Source organism: Urocitellus parryii, chromosome 5 (assembly GCF_045843805.1).
Source record: "Urocitellus parryii isolate mUroPar1 chromosome 5, mUroPar1.hap1, whole genome shotgun sequence".
Taxonomy (NCBI): Eukaryota; Metazoa; Chordata; class Mammalia; order Rodentia; family Sciuridae; genus Urocitellus; species Urocitellus parryii.
This window is the reverse complement of record NC_135535.1, coordinates 94,169,646-94,196,111: the sequence shown is the minus strand read 5'-3', so window position 1 is coordinate 94,196,111 and position 26,466 is coordinate 94,169,646. Positions and strand designations below refer to the sequence as shown.

Below are 26,466 nucleotides of genomic sequence, written 5' to 3'. Positions count from 1 at the left end.
TATCCTGATTTATTAGAGTGACAGAACAAAAAGAAAAGGTAAGAATCACTAATCTGAAATAATTCCTAGATAGCTATGACAAAAGGAAAGAAAAAAAGGAATACAGGATTGAATAGTGACTCAGTCAAGAATCTCAATGAAATTCTTCAAAATTTTCACCTCTATCTACTAAAAAAATAATTAAATATTTAAAACTTAGATTCATATGCTGGCATTTTTAAAATACATTATTCATCAATGGCTTTTTTAAATTTAATGTTACTGGCACCCTTAGAACAATATCTCTATAATTTCAATGCCAATTAATTAATACCTCTGTCACCATCCCTTACAAAGAACAAAAATTGTGACTCTTACCTTCTTCAGTTTCTATAAGAAAAGGATATATTAAAAATAAAGGCATGCAACACTCATGACCAGAGAGGCTACAACATAGGACAGTACTGGGACCAGCTCTCTACCCCTTCATCTGAATGACCATCTTCCTATACCTCTATTACCAGAGTTCTACCTCCTATCTTTCCCTTTTATGCATGATCTCTATGTAAATCTCACTTGCTAGAAAACAAGATTGAAAAAAAAAAGTAAACCTATTCCTTTATTTTTTCATCTTAATTCTCCATCTCTAATTATATTTTTAATGGTAAAAAAATATAGGAAAATAAGTGAAATGTAAAAAACTGGAAAGTAAAGATAAAATATGATTACACAAAATGGCAAAAATGGCAAGGCACTGACTTAAATATTTAGTTATATCCTAGTTTAAATATTTCCATCTAAAGGAAGATTTGTTGCGTGAAGGAAAAGGTAGAAATTTTTCCCTTTAAAAGTTATGGAGCCGGAAAGTCTTTTAGACAACATCTGGTACAAACTAATTGAAAACCTTCAAGATAATTCTTTCTTCTTAATGTATGCATTTTTGACAGAAGTATCTTTTCAAAAAGAGAAGATCAACCAAACAAAGGTATTTGAAGTAGGTGAGAATTACAGACTGGAGGTCTAGGTATCTTCTGCACCTCAAAGCCAGTCCTATAAAGAAACACCTGAAACTTTTCAAATCATTAGAAGATGAAAAGTAGACAATAGAGATACTGTCACTGGTTAGCACTAAATCAGAGACAGTATTTCATGGCTCCTCAGATGGTGCCCATTAAGTGTTACCTATCTGCATGGCGATTAGGAGTTGGCTTAAAAGCACCAGCAGCTTCCCCATGGTCCAGATGGGGCCCTCTTGTATACATGTTGTTGTGGATTGCATATCCATCAGCTGGAGGATACTCAGAGATAGTGGAGTGCTGAAAGACAGAGCAGGATAAGTTAAAGAATCATCAAATACCATTCAAATGACCACTAACATCCACCATATTATAATCAGTTTCTATTTTCAAGTGATTATCCATTATGTTATTAAGTTATGAAATTGGGATGATACATTTTTGTCAAAGATCTGCTTAGGATAAGAAAAGTTATTAGTTCAAAGACTAATTTTTACTTTATTTTATTTATTTATTGGTGGTGCTGGGGATTGAACTAAGGGCCTGGTGCATGCAAGGCAGGCACTCTACCAACTGAGCTATATCCCCAGCCCACAAAGTCTCAATCTTACTTCTGAAAATAATCAGGTATAAAAGCTCCCCAGATGGTACCCATTAAATGTTACCTATCTGCATGGCAATTAGGAGTTGGCTTAAATTTTAGTAATAGATGATATTAGATTTTAGTAATAGATAACATTAGATTTTAACTCTTGTATAAAACAAAATTGGTTGGGGGAAAAAAATCTCTTCAACCTTTGCTCTCTGAGTTTAAGAAATAAACCTCCTCCACTTTAACAAAGCCAATATTATAGCATTAAAATACTCTGAACTCTTAAATTAATAGCAACTTGTTTTTAAAATTGTACACAGATCACCATTTTATTTTATTTTTGTTTTTTAATTTTTTTTTTTTACAAATGGCAGTACTATTATCAGATGTACTGATAAGGAAGCACAGAAAGGCACAAATATATTCATCTTGAGAGTCAAGAGTCTGGGAAAAGGCAATGTTGGAGTTATTTCTTTTCTGCAGTTAACATAATTCAGACATGAAACTACTGGGTGCTACAAAGAGGGAAAGCTGAGGCCCATGGGTCCCTGTGATTACTATGGTTTTAAAGCTGCAGAGGATACATCTGAGATTGGGAGAAAAACAAACAACATTACCATCTAAAGATTTCATATGGTTTCCTTATGTACAAAGAAGTACGAGGAAAGAATGACAGACACTGAAGCATTTTAATTCCTCAGTATTTAATTGTTTTGAGATATTTAAAACTGGGGATGTTTCAGGAAAGTCTTCAATAGATGGTTACTATAGCTAATCCTAAAGAAAAGGCTGGCAGAAATGGGGCTGAGTTAATCCATGGTGTGTTGATGTCAAAATACCCATGTTATATTATATCAGGTAATATATTGCACTTTGTGTACAAACAGCAGACGATTTTCAGCCATTTAAACACATAAGCTCAATCAATTCAGTTTATCATTTCCCTAGGAAAGGCAGAGACTCTAAATTTGATTAGTAATTTGTTTTTATTAAGACTGTGCTACAGAGAGGCAAGAAACAGAGTCATCCCCACCTTTTGCCTAGTTCTGACCTAGAGAGTATGGAATTGGCTAGTGTGAAATCACTGGGTCCTGAGAGAGCTTGGGAGTGCTGGAAAGGAGGTGAGAAATGACAGTAAATGACGAACTATGATGGCTACTCAGTGTGGTTGAGGGCTGCAGCTGGGTCAGTGGAAGTCAGGAAGCGAGAACTGCACATCTGTCCCTCCACATCACCTATGCCTTTCAATTCCAGACAACATCTCCAGATCCTGTATTACCCAAGACTTGTTGTAAATGTATTTATTATAGTAGCAATAAAATATAATAAAGTCTCCCTTGTATGTATGATTACATTTTTCATGCATTTTAAATCACCATTACTTGGCCTCTTTTTCAACAAAATCTCAAGAAAAAAAATCCCCTGGAATGGCCAGCAGGCACTTTTCATTTCATTTTTTCAAACCTCTGGATGTCCACTTAAGTGATAAAATGGGAAAAAGTTTACAACAGGAAAATAACTCATACAAGGAAGGATTCTCAATAATTTCTCTTTTAAAATTACTCACAGAGAGTAGAGAAACTTACATCCTGGAATCCCAGAACACAGTACTCTCTCTTTAAATACACAAATTGAAAAGAATTCCCCAAAGTGAATTTCTGAGGCATACATTTACAGTGAGCATATTCTTATTTAAGATATGAATACTATAAACTAGAAATTTTTTATTTGAAAACAACTATAACTATAGCAACAGCAAGTGTATCATACTTTCATGTTGGGTTATTTATTTTTCTCTACAAATACTCCTTTCTAAATAGAAAATTCACAGTGATGAGCTCTGAATTAAAAAGTAGAGGCAGGGACATATGCTTGCCAACCAATGCTCAGTGAAAGGTCATCTCCTCAATTACACATTTAGAGGGAAGAGCAAGTATGGAGCCTGCACTCTCCTCATATGCAGCTGGAGGAAAAAAACAATTGGGAAAAAAATATATTGAGTATTGTGTTTGCTTTATTTTAAAAAATGCAAGAGTTTAACCAACTTTCTATAATATTATTATTGTCTAAGAATAGTCCCCTGGGGGAATGATTTTAAGAAATCTAATTTATACATGTTTCTCCTTAAGTGGCCACAGGCTTTAATTTACTATGATTTGCTAATTCATTTCCCCATATCAGGTTTTCCATATTATAAATACCTGTGTAGTATGAGAAAATTAACCTAAGGAATTAAATAAAGGAGGAAAATAGGACTTCAGGAGCATCTAGTTATCATTTGCTATTTCATTCCCTTAATTTGCTCCCAAAATAGGTTATAATATAAAGCTTAATAAACACATTAAAGACACATACATTTTATGATATCCTGAGGATATGACTGTGTTTTAAGTGATCATATGAACCTGAAAACTGAAGTCCAGAAAAGGATTTGGTCCTCCAGCCATGCCCACAGGACTCCAGAAGTTTTGAACTAGACAAAAAGAAAGGGCTGGGGATGTGACTCAGTGGTACAGTGCTTGCTTAATATGTTCAAGGCCCTGCGTTCCTTCATAGCACAAGGAAGGAAGGAAGGAAGGAAGGAAGGAAGGAAGGAAGGAAGGGAGGGAGGGAGGGAGGGAGGGAGGGAGGGAGGGAGGGAGGGAGGGAGGGAGGGAGGGAAGGAGGGAGGGAGGGAGGGGAGAACAGGAGGGGAGGGATAAGAAAGACTCAGGGTTACCAGGGCTGGGGAAGCAGTGGCAGCAGGGACAGAATATTGCACTTTATGTACAAATAACAGACAGACTGGGGCAGAGAAACTAACAGTAACTGATTCTAGAACAATCTTCAGATGAATGAGAACTTATGATCACAATGCATAGATCATTGGTACTCCATCTACAAAAAGAACATGGTTAAAAATGTTTACCTCATTGGACAATCTTTTCATGTCTTGCTTGCGCTGATGTTCTGCTACATTTGCCACAGATTCAGCCAAGTGGTACATATCTTGTTCCATTGGTGCCCCCATGAAGTTCAACATGGGGGGCTCCCAGCCATTGCGGAACCGTGGAACATATGGTGGAATAAATTGTTCTTTCGGCCACTCTGCTCTGCAGGAGGGCATTAAGTCATATAAACAACAAAATTAAGAAATGTATCCATGTTGATAATGATCTTCAGTACAGTTATCCACAAAACAAAACAAATAATGCACACTCAAAAAAACAACACATTCCTCATTGGCCTCCATTCACCCAACAAGGAAAGTAAATATGTTTCTCATATTCACACCAATTAAACGAAAGAAAGATTCAGTTCTGTGGCATGATGTGTTTTTACTACTTTGCCTAAAGTCTTCATTAAACTCAACTTTTCAACATGGATATAGGTTTTAAAAAAATCTGTGTGGGAAGGAGTGTGAAGCCAGAAGTGTGATAAGTATTTACAGCATAAACTTCTCCTAATCTAAAGTAGTTTCTGACTCTCACCTTTCCCTTTGCTCCCCTTACATCACCATGAAACACATGATAAGAGAGATCTTTCAAAAGAGAAAAAACAGTCAAGCCTGTTATTAAGTTTCATGACTTTTTAAATTATAAAGTTCACTAAAATGAAACAGATGACCAATTTTACAAATTAAATGTATCAGCTCAGTTTTAATCGGCAAAGTCCACTATCTATAATTATAATCACTACCCATTCATCGTCCAATGACTATGAGAGAGACTTATTCCTACGAGCTCCTGATCACTCATGAACCACAAAAGAACCAGGACAGGATTACGGCTTCACTTTTGCTACAATATGTTGCTTCATCTTTAATAAATGATTTAATTCTTCACATTGTATTTCTACTATGATGAAATGAGTTATTTTATTCAGATTACTATGTACCTTCATGATTCTTTTATTTTTATGAGTTTTTAAATCAGCATATTCATTTTGTAATACTCTTAATCAGGATCTGAAATGACCCTTTTCTCACGTTAAGAACTAACAATATATTTCCTTTAGATGTAGATTTTTAAAGGTTCATTAATTTTCTCATTTTAAGGTAGAACCCAAAACAAAATAACTAAAAAGCCTGGGCTACTTTTATTGTATGAGAACTGATAAATTTAATAAGCTTCATGGGGAAAAAATTAAATCCCACCAAGGCTTCATATAAAATTATAGCCTGCATATAGTTAACAAATTTAAGAAATCTATTGAAGCAGGTTTATATAGTATGACATAAAAACTGTATTATGGTATACAGTATGACATGTTGATACATGAATAATAGATAAGCAAATACATAATATATAGATACATAAATAAATCTAATAATAATCTCACTATAAAAGCAGCAATTTTAGTGCTTTAATAAATTTTTGTAAATCATTCAAAGTATAAGTTATACTCCAATACAAGCAGTAGCCAAAATTCAGAAAATAAGTGGGAAAGGTTAGTATGTGTTTCAATAGAAGAAAAACGAAAACAAGTTTATGAAAATAAAATGTTTTAAAAGTAACTTGTACCTGATGTATTAAATTAATTCAATCAACTTTAAAAAAAAGAAAATAAGGTGTGCACTTGGTCCATACCTTTAAGCCCACCCAAAAACATTAAGACAAAGTTCAAAGCAACCAAGTGACTATACTGAATGACTGACTCTAACAGAATAAAGAGATTTAGATAAATGAGCAAGCAAAAACTATTCACATGTGAAATTAGAAATGTTTTTATAACTTGGTTTACTTGGCAAGCATTAGTCTTGCACTTGTTAATGATTTGTCTTTCTCAATCACTTTACTGAAAAACACACAATTTCAAAAATTATCCACTGTTCCCTTACAGTTCCACTGCAATTATTCTGGCCCTGGAGGGACGCTGATGCTAAGGAACCTCTTCTACAGTGTGCATTTCCCAGGATGCCACTCTGTCTGCAGTCACTGGACACAACTACCACACTGATCTTTTAGAAACAGAGATGCAGTCACATCATACTCCTGTTCAGTTACTAGTTTCTCCACAGCCTTCAGAACCAGACCTAGGTTCCCTCATGACCTTGGAAACCTTGTAATCTAGCCCCACTTACCTCTGAATGCCTAACTTAACGCCCTCCTCCTCCATCCCTTCTTCACAGTCATCCACCACCTACCGTCGCTCTCCAGATAAACCGGGCACACTCCGTGCTCTGGACTTCCCTGCTTCCTGCGTTCCCTTGTATCTTTCTTTCTAATGGGAAGGCCCTTCCCTGATACATGGCAGGAAGATCCTACTTATCCTACTGAAAGGCAGTTTAGCAAAGGAAACATAAACATTGACTACAGGTTCACATCCTTGCTCTGTCACAAGTAGTGTGACTCTGGGCAAATCACTTAACATCTTTGGTCCTCACTTTCTTCATCTGTAAAATAGAGATAATAACAGCCTCCATGTAAAGTGTATGGAAGAACACAGCAAACATGCTGGGTGTGAACACCACATATGTGTGTGTATATATTGTGTGTACATATCTGTACCTACTAGAATTATTACCTGTTGTTTGAAATGGCAGATTTTTCACAAAAGCTAATTATCATCCTCTCTCAGTCCTCGTCCTGATCCATCTTGCCAACCAACCACATTCTGCTTCCGCCTTGCTCCTGGCACTCACCAAGCCTTACACTGCTTATACTTCAACCTCCTTCACTAGACTTAAAGCTTTTTAAGGTTTTAGGCTTTTCCATCCTATAACATCTAGTCCTTTATACATAGAAAGTTAGATAAATGTCTCATTAGATGAATGCAATAAATGAAAAACAATACTTACAGCAGTACAGGTATTAATGCTAAATTCATATATCTCACCTGGCTTTCATCCAAGTTTCGCCCAGTGACATCCACAGCTGCCGTTCATCAGTATTGACAGTATAATTTAAGAAATCAATTGTGTCCTTAGTCAAGAGGGGGCTGAGTACTGAACTGGCTAGTTCAGGACCCCCTGTTGCCTGAACCACCTAGAATGATAAAGTATATTTTAGCAAAATGATGATTATTTCTGTATTTTCCAATTGTGTAGACAAAAATCCATGTCAAAAACAAGCACTGTTTTTATGTATTCACATTAAATTTTTAATTTGTTCAACACACTACTGAATAAAAAAACAGCTTAATAAATCAACTTGTGGCTGGCCATTGTGGCGCTAGAATCCCAGTGACTTGGAAGTCTGAAACAGGAGGTTCGCAAGTTCAAAGCCAGCCTCAGTATCTTAGCGAGGCCCTGAGCAATGAAGTGAGACCTTGTCTCTAAATTAATAAATAAACAGGGCTGGGATGTGATTCAGTGGTTGAGAGTGCCTGGGTTCAACTCCTGTTACCAAAAGTAAATAAGTAAATAATCAACCTGTCCAGTCCAATGGTGCCTTAAAATCTAAAATGAAAGTTAACAGTTTAAACATGAACAGTATCCACATATTGACTATATGACTGTATTTTTCCTGGTAAATATTAATGGCTATGCAGAAAATTCTTCATCCTTTGATTTCACTATATTTGTTTTTTGTTATTTTAAATATATTTATTTCTACTGGAAAATCTATTACCCTAAACTTGAAAAATACGGTTCTAGAAATGAAAACTGTTGAGAGAAATGAATCTTGAATTATTAGTCCATGGCTGTGCCTATTCAGATGTATAAAAATAAAAGGATCTGGGAGAAAGGTGACAGAAAATTGAAAACAGGTACTCTAATCTACAGAATTTCCCCCAGAATTTAATTCCAGGAAATTTCCCTGATTTAGTATGGATAATTTAATGACCAGCAGAAACAAACAGGTGCAATGCTCTGATAAGCAGAACGAAGAGAAGTGGAAGTCCAAACACTGCTCCGCACTTGCTCCTCAAGAGCGACTTCCTGGCTAAAGAGCAGTTATCTCCTAAAGCAGAATCAGAACCCTTTTATAAAGAAAAATCTCACCTCTCAATGATGTGGCATAAGAAGAAAGGAGATTGTTTTTCAAATGGCTTCAGACCAAGAATCAATTTCTCTTCCAGCCTCCAGTTATGAGTGTACTCTGCTGTTCTATGCCTCTTTGTATTGCACATGCTATTCTCTGTACCGCAGAAGGCCCTTCCTCCACCACTCAGATGCTCCCAGGCACTGCCTTTCCTAGAAAGACTTTCTTAACACCACAGCTTAACCCTCAACACAGCTTCCCACCACAGTTGGTCTTTTCCCAACTGTCCAGGTAATAAGCCTGGTCCCACAGGAAGAACATTTAATGTAGCTACGAAGTAGCTACTGTTAATAAGGAGTCATTTTTGAGAAAGGCAGAGATTAAATGAACCAATGTTCTTAGAAATTAAACCTGATCACAAAGATGAGCTGCAGATTAGGAAAACCAGTCTACTAAACTGTTGTATAGTTCTACTCTGCAATGACTAGATTTCTATTTACAAGTTGTGAATAGTTAAACAGGGTGAACAGAAACTGCATTATAAATAATACTTCCTAATAACCCAAAATAAGATAGGATCAAAGGTATGCCAAAGAATAGAAATTTTGCTAATAAGCTAGTATTTGTTACACAACAAGAATTACTGAACTATAACTAGATAAGTAGAAATCTGAAACTCTGTATGGAGCACCATCAGGTTCAAACAGTCCTTGTTGGTTTTCTTTATTAACAAATACAATCTTTATTAACAAACACAATCTTATTGACATCATCCAATGCTCTTGACACACAGATGATCCTCAATTGTACATCTCTAGGCCTTATTTCTCCATTGAACTTCAAATCCATATATTCAACTATTGATTCAAATTTCCCCATCTGGATACAACTCAATTTTGACATGTGTAAACCTGAAGCCCTAATCTTTTTCCAAAAATCTGTTCTGCCCATAGCCTCCCCTTCTGAGTCAATAACCACTCCATCCTGCCAGTCTTAGGCCAAAGGAGGGATTGGTAGATCTTGCATAGCACGTGCAATCCACCAGAAAATTAATAACTGGTTTTCCCCTTGCCACCTCCAATGCTACCTGGTCCAGGCACCATTAATCTCCCATCTGGATTATGTTAACAGCCACCCTGGTCCATTCTTCACTCAAATTTCTAAAAATGCAGCCAGAGCAGTCCTATTCTGCTGAAAACTGCCCATGAATGAAAGGTCTCACCATTCATGTATGGACCAATGAGATATATCCTCAGGTTATCTTATTGCCTTCTAATTCTATCTCCTTATAATATTTTTTCCCCTCATTTTGTTAAAATTACAATACCTATGTATTCTAATAACATGCTTTGTATATTACCACCTCAGAGCATTCACACTAGGCCTTTCTTTGGTTGAAATTGTCTTCCTTCAGAAATCAACATGACTCATTCCTTACTTCCCTTACTTCAGTGGCATCTTCTTAGTGAGGTTTCCCTAACCAACCCTATTCATAAAGGGTGACATTCCATGACACACTCACAAACTCATATGTAGCCACCCATGGCACTCCCTGCTGATATTTCTGGCCCTATTTTCTCACAAACATCTAATTTATAGAAAACTGTACTATTTGAGCATTTATTTACTATATTGGTTGCCCCTCCAACAATACAAGTTTCAAGAGAGTCAGAATTTTTGTACATCTGTTCCTGATGAGCTACTGTCCTGTCAATTACCTAGGAGGCTCTCAACTGATGTTTGTTGGATGAACATTTTAATGTGAAGAATTTGGGTCCTCTATAACTTCATAGAGGAAAGCCATCCATCCAACACTTGACTTCCCATGATCAGCCTAGTTTGAGAGAGATAAAAATGCCTCTATCACTGGGAACAGAGGCACAGGTCTATAAGCCCAGCAGCTTGGGACACTGGGGCAGGAAGATCAGGAGTTAAAAGTCAGCTTCAGCAACTTATTAAGGATTCATGCAACTTGGTGAGACCCTGTCTCTAAATAAAATACAAAAAAGGCATGGGGATGTGGCTCAGTGGTTAAATGCCCCTCGGTTTAATTCCTGGTACAAAAGAAAAAGAAAAAAAAAAACATGTCTATCTCATTTAAGCTGCTCTATGATATATACCAGTGGGTTCTGAAACAATAGTATCCAATAAACTTTTATTTATTTTTCACTTACCTAAAAATGCCAGTTTCTTAATTTCTAAAATAAGGTGGAGGGTTTTTTGTTTGTTTTTGTTTTTGTAGGTCTGGAGATTTGAATCCAGAACTTTGTATCTTCTAGGCAAGCACTCTACCACCGACCTACATCCACAGCTCTAAATAAAGTGCATGAATTGCTGATTTCTAAGGTTCTTTTAAACTCTCAAATTTCACTTTCTCAATTTTTAATGAAATGGGAAGAGAAACAGCAAGATAATGAAGAAAAACTGACTAGATAAATAGTGTTGACTCTTGGGGCTGAAAAACATACTAAGAATGATTAATTTATTAAATTAATAAAATCTCACCATATTTAATGGAGTAAACAAAAAATGAACCAAATCAGCAGCACTAGGGTTCTGGATATGAGACTTCAGTTTGGCCTGCAACAGAAGAAAATAAACATATATTATTAAGATGTAATCAAGCAAAAAATAGACACTTAAGGAGGTTTGATGTAGATTCATTGGTCTTACTTTTAGTATGTTTATTAGCCTGGAGAAAATGAGAATAAAATAAATTCGATTTAAAAAATAAGGGGTCATTTTTTTTACTAAGTTTCTCAGATATACAAGTTTTATAATTTGTTGTTTTAAGTCAATCAAAACACGAATATAAAAAACAGATTAGATATTCTCTCTTAATTTTTAGGAACCTCCTGGCTAGATTTGATCTTTTTCATTTATTCCTTCAAATTATATATAAATAATTTGCACTTACCAGAAGGTTAAATCCATGTTTAAACTTCTGGAAACAGTCCACAAATTCATCAGGAGGTGGAGGTTTTGCCCTCAGTGTTAAAACACCCTCTATGAAACATAAGGGGAAAATGAAAACAAAGTTCCAAGAAAAAGTTTTAAATAATAAAAAAACATATTCATGTCTTCATAGTTTTATAATACCAATCATGCTACCTTTCTACTCTGTCATATCTCATAGTATCATTGTAACTAGTTAAGATGATCCAAAGTTTGAGTGGAGTCCTCTAACTTCCACATTACCAAGGACTCATTTGATTCCACATAGATGTATTGAAGCCTCTATGCACAAGTCACTGTGCTGCTCATTGCAAAGATTAAAAATGAGTAAGTTATAAACCCTGTTCTGAAGGGTCTTAAAATATAATGGGAGACATGAATCTGAACTCAGTGTTAAAACACTGTAGAAGAAACTACACCTGATTGGGAGTTGGAAATGTAGATCTAAAAAATGTTTCTGGAGGATAGCAACTTTTAAAATGAGATTTGAAAGGATTTTTTTTTTGTTTTTAATTTTTTAGGGCAATTTGTAGAAATAATCATGGTTGGATGAAAATAGCTTATGGAGAAATAATTTGCAAGTACACACAATAACAAACATTAAACCAGAGAAACATGAGAATAGACAGATACATTAGGTTAGACTGTGGATGATCTTGACCGCCAGGGTGAGGAATCTGATTAAATCAATAAAACATGGAACTAACATGCTTTATAGCAGAAGGATAAAGTGATTGACCAGAGATTTAGGAAAAGTGTTCTCACAGCATAAAAGGGCTAAAGATTGCTTTAGAAAGCTGGGTTAAGAAACTATAATCATTTGAACTGGATGCTACTTATGAAAAGGAAAAGGGGGAAAAATGGATACAAGAGACACTGAAAAAATAAACCAATGTTGGCTACAAGCTAGAGAATAAAGTCATGAAAGAATCTGTGGTTCTGAATCAGGTAGAGCAAGAGGATAATTTGTCCTTTATAAAGAATACAGAAGGAAGTGGTTGGTTGAGCACCATGAAACAATACTCAGTTTCCAAATATGTGGAGGTGAGGTATATGGCAGATATATACATCTGAAAGGCAATACTAAGTGCCAAGTGCCTATTATATTGGTAGACAAAGATCTGGAAGTCATCCATAATGGAAGGGACATTTATTTACTATTCTTTTATACATTTCAAGTTATACCACTTGCCAAAGGAAGTATAAATAATACTTTCATATTTATAATTTACATATTTTGAGGCATTTGAAATAGCCGAAATGGAGCATACTTCAAAATTGTATGTGTATGTGACTTTGAATGTGCACGTTTGGAATTTTGTGATGATAAATTCAAATCTGTTAATACTTTTAAGCATTTTAATGAGAAGTCAACTTTTATTTTAAAAATAATGAGGTTCTATATTTACAATAAAATTAATCCACATAAAAGAACAGAGCTACAGATTTCCTTACTAGACGCCAATTTTAAAATCACTATAATGAAAACTATAGATACATGGTCACTACCTGAATCACAGAGTCTGTGATTCATACAGTGCATCCTAAGATTTTTCTTCACTATAGCCAGCCTGAACCAAAATAAGCTCTTTTCTGGGCTCAACATCACTGCCTAAATCTCTGGTGCTATCCCCAAACTAGATAAGGCATCTTGGTTCACAGTCAATGAGTTTTGCTAAGCAGTTCCAAGGGCAGAAATTCTACTTAGAACTAGAGTTTTGAATGCTCTTTGGAAGATTAAGAAAACCCAACTTCTTTGTAATGTTGTGAACAACCAATAAAAAAAAAAAAAAAAAAAAAGAAAACCCAACTTACCTCCTGGTCCTTTTTTTTTACTTTTCTTAGTTTTTTTCCTTTTAGAAAGTTCAGAGTATGCTTCAGCTGCTTTTTGGAGTTTTGTGATAAAAAATTCAATGTCATCCAAAATATGATTTAAGATTTGCTGGAATTAGAAATTGCCAAATAAAATATAAAACAATGCAAAACAATTCTTGCTTTAGCTGTACAATGCTAGTCAGTGAAGAATAGAAAGTTTAAAAAAGAAAGAAAGAAAGAAAGAAAGAAAGAAAGAAAGAAAGGTAATAATAAACAATGCCTAAAGGCAGATTTTAAGTTAATCACTAATTCTAAGAAAAAGAATTGAATATACCTGTAGCTAAAGTCTGACCTCTGCATTTTTATTTAATTTAATTTTGTTGTATTTTCAATACCATCAGGAAAGCATTCACAATATCTACTCAGATTATTAATTATTTTCAATTACTCTAATTTTCTCATAGTGTTCTCCTACACAAAGTGAGGGGGGAAATTCTAAGAAATGTTTTTTAGAACAGCACTGAGCATTTTGTTTTGCTAATAAATGTCCTAATAAAGAACTGACAATAGTATTTCATGGAATTAAAGGCTTTTGGAATACTGTGATAATCTAACAAACAAATAGCTGATAGGAAAAATAACAGGCATTGTGGGCTGGTGGTGTAGATCACTGGTAGAGAACTTGCCTAGCATGCACCACATGAGGCCCAGCAAAGAAAAAATAAAGAGAAAGAAAGAAAAGAAAAGAAAGAAAATCATTAACCAAAGTTTCTACATGATAAAATAGAGATAATAATATATGTACTTTCAGGGATCACTGGATAATTAATTACTTATATATTGTATATCTATATATCTTATATATTGTAGTCATTGACTTTCTCCAGTTTATATGTTTCATACAGACTAGAATTTGGGGTTGGATAAATGCTTAACATGTAATTGTGTGATGTAAAACTTAAGTTCCAAACTTCAAATTCCTGTAAGTATTTATTTCTAAATAAACAGAAACATGTATATAGTACAAAAAGTAATTATGGTGATATTATATTCTATATCACAGGACACTGTCACTCTGCAAGTAAATTATTACAGGGAAATAAAAAGCACTACCCTTTACAATGTATTAACATTTACATATTTATAGAGGTCCCATTAAAATTTACATATTTGTCCTTTAAAATGCCACTAAACTGTTATTGTGGTATTCTAAAATGAAGTCTTAATAAACCCCAAGACATATTGAAAAGATATCTCAGGTATGTTTTATAAACTATGAGAAAAGAAAAACTGAAATATCCTTCATAGCTGATAACTGAGTCTCAATTCCTTTGTAAACTAGTTAACACCCTAGTTCTATCACAACTACTAAGTACTAGAAGAAAAGTAAAATAGCTAAAGGGAAAAAGAAAGTATTTCAAACACCATAACCACCACTGGAAAAATAAATCATAATTTCCATAAAACACCTTTATTTAAATCACCTCATCGAAGTGTATTATTTTTCCTCTTTAAAAAAAAAAAAAGTAATGGTCTAAGGTGAATGGTGTACTTACCACATCCCTGTCAATTCGGGCCGCTGTCATCTCTGGTGTTTCTTCCTGCTCGTGATACTGCCGTGGTCTCTCAACTGAAGAAAGGAGAATCACAAGTCTGTAAACTTTTACTAAGGTAATACCAATACAGCTGATAAAAACAGAATAGAAAATAATGCCAGGTGCAAAGGGACCACATCCACAGAATGCACGAATCAAATGTGCTCATGATCCAAAAGGCTTCCTTGCCACAGCTATCAGAAGCACTTGAGCAGAGGTGGAGTCCTGGCCTTCCCATCTGGATGATGTTTATTTGCCCTGTAATGCCACTCTGTTCTCCCTCCTCCCTGTCAGTAACCTATGGAATCAATCCTGACTTGGCATGCTTTAATTCCTACATGAGGAAGAAATATAAGCTAGCAATTAAGCATCTATTTCTCAAAAAGCAGCCAACTAAATTCTAACATAGCAAAGCCACTAATTTCTATGCATTCCAACACTGCAGCTACAATAAAACTTTGGGAGTTATTGTTGTAATTAAGCTTAAAACCTACAATGTTGGGCTCATTAATTTTGAGCCATATTCCCTAAGTCAGAAATACCTTCAGGAATTTGCAAATTCAAGAATAAATGTCTCAAGAGCATTTGAAATGCTAAGGCAGCTCAGTTGAAGGGAGCATGATGTTAGTCATGAGGTGGCTATCATGAGCTCCTTCCTGGTGTGAGTCAGTTAGCACTCCCACCAGACACAGATCGTTGGTACAAATATTTCATTGTAGATTGAATTTAAAAATATATGGATAGAACAAGAGCAGCAAATCACAATGAAAGGAAATATAACTCGTGATACAACATGATGACTCCTGATGTTCAATACAGAGAGCTGCTAACAAATATTGAAAACTCTGTATTTCTATGCCTCCTCTATGTTAACATTACCCATAAGTGGAATACTGGCCCCCCCAAAAAAGGAAAAACTTGCTGAGCCTTATGAAACTTAATTAGTAGCTGTAACTACTTTAAGATCATTAGCATTTATCTGTATGAAATCCTGCCAGTTAGCTGCAGCTTTACATACAGCTGCTATCTTGGCTACAGCTGCTACAAAAAGCAGGAACCCCAGGGAGGTCCCAAAATATCATCTAGAGGGCAGAAGAAGTGGGAGGTGTGGTATCTCTAGGACTCTGGCAGGTCTGAGGCACCACTGCTGCTATTCTTTACAGGTCACTTTGGGAAGTCAGGGTAGTTTTGCCTCAGGGGTTCCAAGAAGCTGCATGGACTGTGTTGGCCACAGTCTCAGAGAGACCAGAAAGATTCTCCTCTGCTGGGAGTTCGGGGGTTCTAACTAAAACTGGCCTGGATCCAGACAGAATCACGTGCACTAAGAGTCATGTTCTGCTTGGCCTGGAAGTTCTGAAAACCTTGCCTCTCTGAAATTTTAACAGATGACACTGTAGAGAATACTTCAGAAAAAATATAATGAGAAGTTGGGGGTGGGGTGGAAATAGGAAAGACTGTAGAATGAATCAGACATAACTTTCCTATGTGGATAATGAATATACAACTAGTGTAACTCCACATTATGTGCGACCACAAAAAGGAGAAGTTATACTCCATGTATGTATTATATGTCAAAATACATTTTACTGTCACGTATAACTAAAAAGAGCCAATAAATAATTAAAAATAAATGTAATAAGAGCTTAGAAACACCTAAATTACATTTAGATTGGACATATGTTCTTACAAGTTTGCTCAGAATGTCTGTAAACTTAGGTTTACATGTAAACTTCTAAAAATACTTTGGAGAATACAAGAAGCTTAATAAAATAGCAAATAATTCAGAAAAAATAATCTATACAATTTGGCAAAATGAGAAGAGAAAATTACATTTACAATTCTGTTACGTAATGGTTAGGTATTATTTTCTTTCCTACTCACAGCAACCCATGAATTATCATCCCCATTTTAAGAATAAGGCTACAGCACAGAGAAAAAAAACATTCCACAGTCGCAGGCAGGCAGATCCGGGTCTCACTTCAGAACCCAACTTCTGACCCAGCAGATTCCAAGTAGAATTCAATGTCATGTTGGCAACAGAGTTACATTATTTAACTACACTACTAGTTATCCTGTCTGAATAAGAATTTACCCAATAAAGGATGAGTGATTGAAGGAGACCCACTGATAGGAGGCAAAAGAGTAAGGTCCTTTGCATCAAATTCAAAATTGCTACATTACAATTTATTCCTCTTTAATAAGGTGTTTTGCAATCATAAAATTCAGATTCTTATAAAATATTGTGACATAAAAAGTATCACTAAGTTCTATGCTCTAGTTGTTTTTGTTTTTTACAAACAATGCCAAATGGATATATACATAGACCTCCATCTGACAAGATAGGCCCAAGGATGAAGCCTTTGCCCCTTCTCCATGTTCCTCCCAACAGTCACACCAAATCTGTCCAGAGAGGGACAGAGCTAAGATCATAACAAACACAAAGAATCTGTACAATAGTCATAAGAAGAAGAAATTGGATGGTCTTTTGTTTGACATATATTTTATTTCCATTATTTTAATGGTTAATCAAGTAAAACTTTCTCTCTTTGTATGAAAAAAAAGACTTGATCCTAACATCATATTTATTAAATGATTGATGTGAATGCTCATAGATAATAATTTTAACAATAGTCAATGATTTTCCTTTTCTAAGACTTAACTTGTTTAAAATACTAACTTGAACTTCAGTTCAAAAATCAAAATTTGAAAGCAAGTACTACACTGAAATCCAAAATAAGTGCTCAATGAGACTTAATTCTAGAGTTACTCACAGTCCCCTTGGTCAGCTGCCCATGCCGACCAGGCTGCGACTCGACTTCTAACATCCACCTGGGTGACAGTCCCTGGCGGCACAGGTGCAGGAGCTCTAGGTGGAGGTGGTATGCCAGGATCTGCTTTGGAAATCATCCTAAAAAAGAAAAAATTGCCTTCTCACCCTATTTCTATAATGGGTCAATTCTCTCCATTAGTGTTAGTTTTTTACCTTCAAATAGAACTGTGCCAAGAGGCAATGAGGACTTCCTAACCACTTCACACTGGATCTATTTATCAATATGAATGAGATAGAAAAAATACAGAAAAATTAAAATTCAGCTGAAAATGAGGCTGAATTTCCTTTTCCCCTGGGTCTCATGGGATTTGGAAGGCTAGGACCAATGACATGTCCAGTTTGTATGGCCTGAGGCTATCTTTTCTGAAAACACCACTCATCTGTCCTGACTCTCATGACTCCCACACAAGTAGGAGAAGCATGTCAGAGGAGGGCCAGACACAGGGAGAGAAAGGCAGGAGCAGACACATGCTGACAGCCTGAGAGAGCAAAGGAGTAGGACCGCAGGCTGTCATCTGTAAGGGAGAACAGGGAACCTCCACTGAAAATGAGTCCTAGAAACCTTTAGGAGAGGGGAAAAAAAAAAGCCAATTCTACTCCTTCATACATTTTAATGCTTTTACCTCAGGGCCTCGGGGCGTCTCTTCTGTTTTCCCCCTTTGCTGTCACTGATTGCACTTTCAATATCTTCACTTATCAGATTCGCCTGCAAAGAGAGACCAGTCATCTGGAAGGCTGTAGATTTTTCTTAGATTTCATATGTAGATTAAAACAGAATACACGATCACATCCATTGTCTGAATCGGTATGTGTCTTGATGCTACAGTTTGGATCTTGACTGTCCCCCAAAAACCCGGAATTACACGCTTGGTCCCTGACAGTGGAGCTGCAGGAGGTGATGGGTCCTTGAGGAGGTGGGGCCTACTGGAAAAACAGCAGGTCTCTGGAGATACTGGAACCACAAGCCTTTTCTTTCTCACTGTTTTTGCTTCCTGGCTGCCATAAGAAGAGCAGCTCCTCTACCACAAACACCCTGCCATGAGATACTGTGCTACCATAGACCGAAAAGCAAGTGGTTAGGCAACTATAGACTGAAACCTCTAAAACTGTGACCTACAATAAACCTTTCCTCTTTATAAGTTGATTATCTCAGGTATTTTGTCATAGTGGCTAGCTGATTCACATATCACTGTGCTCATGGAATGAAACTCCACACTAGGTTGTACCTTTTCTGACAACCAGTCTTATTTTGTCATTTCAGGTAAAAGTTAACTTTCTGCAATCTTTCTAATATCTTTCCAGAAAGATTAATCAGTAAATACATTTTCTTAGAAACCAATGTGAGATAAGCAGCTAAAAAATTTATTTAATCTGGTTTTGAAGTTTATTTATAGCCAGTGATTATTACTGTATAAAAGATTACTGCTAATGTATTCATCTCCTATTTTAATGCCTGCTTGTTCTTCATAATTATGTATGTTTTTCTTAAATATGTATATTGCATATTATTTTAGAGTAAGCACTGATAATCATAAAATTTTAGCACTAAACAGACACTTAAGATCATCTAATCTGTTCTACTTCTTTTCTAGTTAATGATATAGGAACACTTACATGGTATGCCTGTCCAAGGTCATACCATTAGTGGAATGAAAATACAGTGCTTCCCAGGGTAGTGTCACATCTGCAACAACGTCCAATTCCAATAAATTATTATAAACATGTCAAAGGTGGCTACTGTGCAGGACAGAAAAACTGATAATGCCCAGAAATGCTGACCTTCTACAGGAAGACTATTATATTGCTAAGAAAAAATTTACCACTATGATGGACAGGACCACTATATGAAGTCCCATAATAAACATTAAAATTCAAGGCAAAAATCATACTGCAATATGATCCACATAAAATAAACTGCATCTTATTTCCATTTATAAATATTGTGGGTGTGGGTGTATACACACATATATTTATTATTTATTTATTTTGAAATTAGTCAAAAGAAAAACATGTCTCACACAGGAAGAATAGCACCAATGAATGTTTAGTCACTTAGTGGTATGTGAACTTTATTTAGGATAAAACAGTATTTGGTAAATCCTGTTTGAACCCATTGTATATCATATATATGATAAAATAGTATTTGGTATATCCTGTTTGAACCCATCCCATATCAAAGAAGGAAAGCCCTTTATTCTCAAACTGAAATCCAGAAATTTCCTCAGTAGAGTATATCTCAGCCCCCAAGGAGAGCACAGATGCAAACAATAAATCTGAAGTGCTTTTTCACTTAAAACCATTGAATTAATAAAACAGACACTAGTATTGCTGTATGTATATATGTGTCTGTATAACCAATGTGATTCTGCAACCTGTACACTCAGAGAAATGAGAAATTGTACCCCACTTGATTCAAATGTATGATATGTCAAGATCATTGTATTGTTATGTACAACTAATAAAAAAAGTTCACTACATTTTCAGAGCAAAATATTCATTCTAACATGTATTGATTTAAAAACATCTAACCTTACAAAGTTCTTTTTTTGATGTTTATTCAACAAGTATTTATTTAGCACCTGCTATTATATATGTGTTTGTCAAATAAAAATAATAAATAAAATCACATTTCTATATCCCAGGATATGAACAAAACAGACAAATGTCCTGTCTACATTGGGCTCTTACACAAAATAAATGAATAACTAAAAAGTAAATGTAGAATATAAAAAGCAGATGATAATAATGCTGTGGAGTAAAATAAAGCAAGGTAGGGGACAGAGAATGGCATGATTCTCCTGCTGCACAGAGCAGTCAACATTCCTGGAAGAAGAATCAAGAGAAAGGCCCCTGAGACGGGTCAGTGTGTGGTCAAACCTAGCAAGACTGGCGGGAGATACAGAGGTCAGAAGAGCAGGCTGCTTGAGAGCTAGGGACCCAAATGGTCCACAGGAAGGTAACATTAAAAGACTATAACCTTACAAAATATATTCTTAAAATAAATATATTCTTAATATAATTTGTGAATTTTGAAATGCACCACAGTATATACAAATCTAATGAACATAAAATATTCAAATTAACTAAATGACACAGTTCCTTTCAAATAAGATTTTCAGTCAATCATCTGTGACATAAACTGAAATTAGAAAAAATTGTAAAGTATACTGTTTGTACTTAGTCTTAATTTAGCAATAGCATTTTAATGTCAAAGAAACACAGAAAATATCAAGTGTTTATGCTAGTCTTCCAGATCTTTTTATAAAAGTTACAAGTATATTTTATAATCAAAATAAATCCCTGCCTTAACAAAGTACCAATCAACACAAACTTATTTCCCTTTTAGAGAAATCAACTAAATAAAGACAGTCAAGGTTGAAGATAACTTCTAAGGTCTAATAAAGAATCACAAATTATATTCATTCAAAAATTACAGTATAAAAACAATTACAGCATAAAATTTCAGGAGATAGCCTATTATTACTGGCAACTATGCTAACAAGTCACTTAGGGATTACCGATCTGAGCAATTATTCAAGTCACATAATTAAATGGTGAACTTTAAATCAATATCATGAAAAATGTCTCAGTGCTTCCCTATAATAATCCAGGCTATGTGATTAGTGCAGAATAAAATGGGAGAGACACATGATTATTTATTGTCTATGAAGCATGGTTCTTGCAGATCTAATTTTTAATTTTAAATGCAAGGTTTTTGATGAGAATTTAATATAATATCTATGCTTTTTAATCAAAATAAAAAGAATCATCTGATTTTTGACATTAACTTCTTCATTTACTTGGCATGGAAACTTTAAGAAAGCTACTAATGTATTTGTTTTCCTTACAAAATTCTCAGACACTAAAATTCTAGTACCTACAATCTGTATGATTGAAACAGGTAGTTCAAAAGCTGCCAGAACCCACTACTTGAAAGGGAAAAAAAATTCATCATTCTTTTACCTTAATCTCATCACACTGAAAAAGATGAAGATCTGGCTTGTTCTGGGTTGGTTCCTTGCATACAAGGGCAAGAATCGAATCATAGTTGCATGAATGCATGACAGCTTGGCAGTGTTGGATGGTGTTCAAAGGAAAATTCTCCAATTCATTCTAAAATACAGTAAACATTTTAGTTTTTCAAACTTCCACCCATTTTCAAATAATCTGATGTGACAGCATACATTAATATTTGTGGCACTTTCTTGAAAACAAAATTATATAAATTTCACAAACTTGCCTTTGATTCTAAATCAATCAGGCTCACAGCTCGGTCATCCACCTGAAGGATCATATCTTGAGTCCATACTTTGCCCTTAGCGTCAAGCAATTTCAGCTTCCTTATTCCATCATCTACGGTTATCATAGCATCTTTCCGATCCAGAATAAAGGTAGTCAGGTGCTTATGATTGAAAAAAAAAAAGGTTAAATATTTATAATACATACACACAAACTCTTAATGTTATATTTTTAAAGAAAAGTCGATTTAAGGTAATTGAGGTCAGGTAGCAGAGAAGGATAAACACAAAGCACTTGATAACTTCAAGGTTATCTCAGAGAATGAAGTCAAGTGGGTTTTCATTGAATATAGAAAATGATGTCTTGATTTATAAGATAGCTAAAACCGTTTGATACTGAGCAATGCTTAACTACAATAACATGATATAGAAACCAGTTCTTGCCAGGTACAGTGGCACATGCCTGTAATCCCCAGTGGCTCTGGAGGCTGAGGCAGGAGGATCCAGAGTTCAAAGCCAGCCTCAGCAAAGGCAAGGCACTAAGGAACTCAGTGAGATCCTGTCTCTAAATAAAATACAAAATAGGGTTGGGGGTGTGGCTCAGTGGTTCAATGCCTTGGAATTCAATTCCTAGTACTCAAAAAAAAAAATACTTTGAAGTTTAAATAGCATTCTCTTAAATAAATGTTCCCAGTTTTGCTCTATTATAGTTCTTTAAATGCCACACAATAGCAGACAATTTATTTTGGCAAGTACAATACTCTGGACACTGATACCTCAGAGAAGCAAAGCAATTCTACTCTAACAACTGTCAAGCTTTTCATTCCACTGAAACCACTTTCTGAAACAAAATGGTTTAAATTTAATTAAGTATGCTTCAGAAAAGTAGAAAATGAAAATAAGAGCAATATAAAAATCGATCCTTGCTTAAATATTTCCCATGATAAGTAGGGGTCACCTGGATTCCAATTAAAAGCAAATATCTTAAAAGATAACAAGGGGGAAAAAAACTAAAAAGAAACCATTGTTTAAATAGAACCAATAAAGATCTTAGTTAAAACTAAAAATAAAACCAAAATGCTAACTGTATCAAATTTCAAGAAGATTCTAGGGTACAAAATAGAAGAAGCCTTTGTCTTATTATAGGGCCTGGAAACCATAAGAATGTATTTGTTTTGATCAATAACTATTTGTTAAGATTTTATTGTTATGAAAAGGGAACACAGACCAGCAAAAAGACATTTATATGTAACATGTATTTGATGAAAATGTACAGGAAAAATCTACATGACTTAAAATACATTGTGTGAATGAAATAAAACAGAATCCTGATTTTACTTCTAATTTTACTTCTAGTATCCTTCAAGAGTCACTGTAAATATTAGCAAACACCAAAGCATCTTACTTCAACTCGGTACTGGGATATATCTGACACACTGCTGACACTGTCTCTTGCATAATTCTTCCTTTGTTCTGAAAAATAAATTTTAAAAGCCATTATTTACCCACTAATAGGCTGAAGTTCATGTATTGGTATCATATGACATCTCTAAAATTAGTCTATCTCTCATATAAATACAGTAGTTGACAAGTCACCATTGTGTGGTAATATGAAAACACTCACTGTTCAGAGTAAATCCAAAAGCCACAAAAAAGCATAAATGATAGCAAGAATTCTTTAACCCAATAAAAATTTTCATAATTCCAAACATTAACAATATTATAATTTTCTAAGGAAAAAAATGTTATTCCATCCAAAGGTTTTATTAATGAGGGACCTACCGTTTGGCAAAAAAAAAGATAAAAACTATTTTGTAAATTTCATCTGTTGATGTAGGAAGATCAAAACACAATTACAAAAGTTTGTCATAGATACTGTATTATATGAGTTAGACTAAATTATTAAGATAATAGGCACTACATGGAACATCTCCTTTTACAACATCCAAACTGGACAATGTTAAAGAAGATTCAAAACGTGAGTCAATCACACCCACTGCCATTAAACATTAATAATTTCCACATCAATAGAACACAAAATGTGATACTCAGGATTGTGGAAACAGCAGTTAGGAAAAAGGAGATTTAGGTAGAGAGTTACTGCATCAAACTACTTAAAAAGCAAAATAAATCTTTAATTTTGTTTTCTAAAATGCTGCAAAACCAAAAAATAAAATTAAAATATAAAGTACTCATTGGCTGTGTTTGTCATTTGTCACTATCTTATCATGCAAGTTCAAAGCTGTACTATGCCTTGTAAAGAGGAATGCTAAGATGAAAAGGAACTGTAAAAGAAAATCAGAAGATTTTTAAATTCTAATTCTAGTTTTGGCTCTTTCACTAAGTAGGAAATTAAATTTGGGCAAAATACTTAATGGTCTGGGCCTCAGCAGCCTTAGTGGAAAATAAAAAGATTAAGCAAGATAAAAAAGACCCTTAAAGCCTTCAAATTCCAACATACATATACTGTGTGTGTATGTGTAACTCACCTTTCCTAGCAACCAATATCTTCTAAATACAAATATGTGTCTTTCAGTTAATATAGAAACATGCAGATATGTCTATGGAGAAGTTGAAAATTTCTGCTCAACATTAAAGGAAAAGAAAGTACAAAAATATAATGAATGCAGATTCAAAATGTTAACACAGAATTCTTTCAAAAACTTGATCAATATTTGTTTCTTAACACATGAAAGTAATCATATTACTTTATTTTTAGTTTTTAAATGTAAGCAAAAATCTCCATATTCCTTATATTGATTTTACTCTGATATTATTTCAATATACTTCATTTTTGATTTTGCAGCATAAAAATTGCTTAATAAAAACAGACACACTTAAAAATTCAGCCTCTGCTACCTTTCTTTTTCTGTTTGGATGACGACCTGAAGAAGTATGATCCATCTGGTCCTACCAAAACAATGTGGTCAAAAAGAAAGACCTGGTTTCACCTTGAATTTGCTATTCTAATATAACAAAACATAAACATTCACTTACATTACTGTCTTTACAACCAGAAATATAAAAAATTTGTGCTCTATATGTGTAATATGAATTGTAATGCTGTCATACATAAAGAAAAATTAATAAAAAAAGAAAGAAAAAAAGTAAACAGCCACAACTTTTCTGATTATTAGTGGAGGATTAGTAAACATAAGATTTTAACACATGGAGAGTTATTCTTGGGAAGACCATCATGATTTCTGAAAGACAATATACAATTCAGGGATACATCTGACAAAAGCACTTCTAGGAATAATCAGTATTCAAAAGCACCGGTTCATCATATTCTTATTCAAGTCTCCATGACAGACTCAGACCATGAGTGTGGTTCTGCTTCCTTCAGTTTGACTGAGGACAGCAGAAAAATGGCGGTGGCTGCCATGGCATCCAGTTATGATATGGTGGCTCCAGAAGTTCGAATGTTGACTGGGTCTTTTAGATAGTGAATGGCAAACATAGCTGAAGACCCAAATAGCTGAATATCCGAAATACTGAATATTCACACTTGGATTTTCTCATACAAAGTAGTAAGAATTCATCCCCTCAGATTTCCTAATACATTTTCTCACCCCACAGAAACATAATTTACAGAAACCAAAAGACGATTTGATAGAATTTGTAAATAGTATGATATCGACTGATCACTCTGATTGCCCAGAGGGTAAGTGTAATTTCTAATATTCCAAAGACCCATTTTAGGGCTTCCCACTTTGCTTGCTCTCCCATATTATATAATAAATAAGTAGCATGTTATAGGAAATTAGCTTTTAAAGATCCTAAAAATGTATAAATGCCATAAAACGAATTTACAAATAAACTAGTAGTTCTGATAAGCCAATGAATAAATAAAGGCTAATGTTAACATTTTAATAGGCCATTTTGAAAAAAGTTCCCTAAAAGGCAATTGCAGTATATTTCCTTTTTATGAGAATCATATGTACTTACTAGTTGCAGAGAGTAATTATGCTCCTAAGCTGAAAAATCTCACCCAAGCCTTAAAACAGTATAAAAAGCCTAAATGAAGTCTTTCAGTGACACTCAAGATAAAGCCTCTAATGAAGCTCACCATTCTCTAACAATGGTTCTCATTCTTGGCTACCCATGAAAATGAACTTTGAAAAGCACTTTGTGAGTCCCACCCTGGGCACTCATTTGTAGAGGCTCCCCCATGTGAATCTAAGGTGCATCCATGGTTGAAAACCACTACTCCAACAATTTGTATAAATGCCAATTCATGTACTATATGCTAACTCTTTTAAGCAGAAAAATTTCCTATCCAAATCAAAACTGTAAGTTATGATAAAATGGGCATGTCAAATAATAAATGAATAAATCTCGTAGTAGAGTTTTGAGTTTGTTGCATTAAAAGCTTCTCAGCTCTCAATGTAAGAGTAACAAGTCAGTATCTCCCCACCTTTCCCTCTTATGTCTCTCTTTCTTTAACAGAGCTTGAAACAAACTTTATTTGCTTATAGTAACCCTGGTTTTATTTCATTGCTTTTTCTATCAACTTTATATCACAGGCCAGAATATGCAAA

General features: G+C 34.7%; 1 protein-coding gene across 4 annotated transcripts in view; it reads right to left on the bottom strand.

Moving 5' to 3' along the window:
• The window catches only part of Eps8 (EGFR pathway substrate 8, signaling adaptor), a 166,818-nt gene that overhangs the window by 24,943 nt on the left and 115,409 nt on the right, over positions 1–26,466 (bottom strand). For all 4 annotated transcript variants that reach the window (XM_026391941.2, XM_077798256.1, XM_026391943.2 and 1 more), the window contains 12 exons: positions 23,331–23,398; positions 21,928–22,089; positions 21,651–21,800; positions 18,311–18,393; positions 17,629–17,765; positions 14,819–14,892; positions 13,263–13,389; positions 11,410–11,498; positions 10,998–11,072; positions 7,405–7,553; positions 4,496–4,679; positions 1,162–1,295 (listed from right to left, as the gene is read on the bottom strand). In XM_026391941.2, the coding sequence (XP_026247726.1) occupies positions 1,162–1,295; positions 4,496–4,679; positions 7,405–7,553; positions 10,998–11,072; positions 11,410–11,498; positions 13,263–13,389; positions 14,819–14,892; positions 17,629–17,765; positions 18,311–18,393; positions 21,651–21,800; positions 21,928–22,089; positions 23,331–23,398 (1,432 nt within the window). The remainder of the gene's footprint in view (positions 1–1,161; positions 1,296–4,495; positions 4,680–7,404; positions 7,554–10,997; positions 11,073–11,409; positions 11,499–13,262; positions 13,390–14,818; positions 14,893–17,628; positions 17,766–18,310; positions 18,394–21,650; positions 21,801–21,927; positions 22,090–23,330; positions 23,399–26,466) is intronic.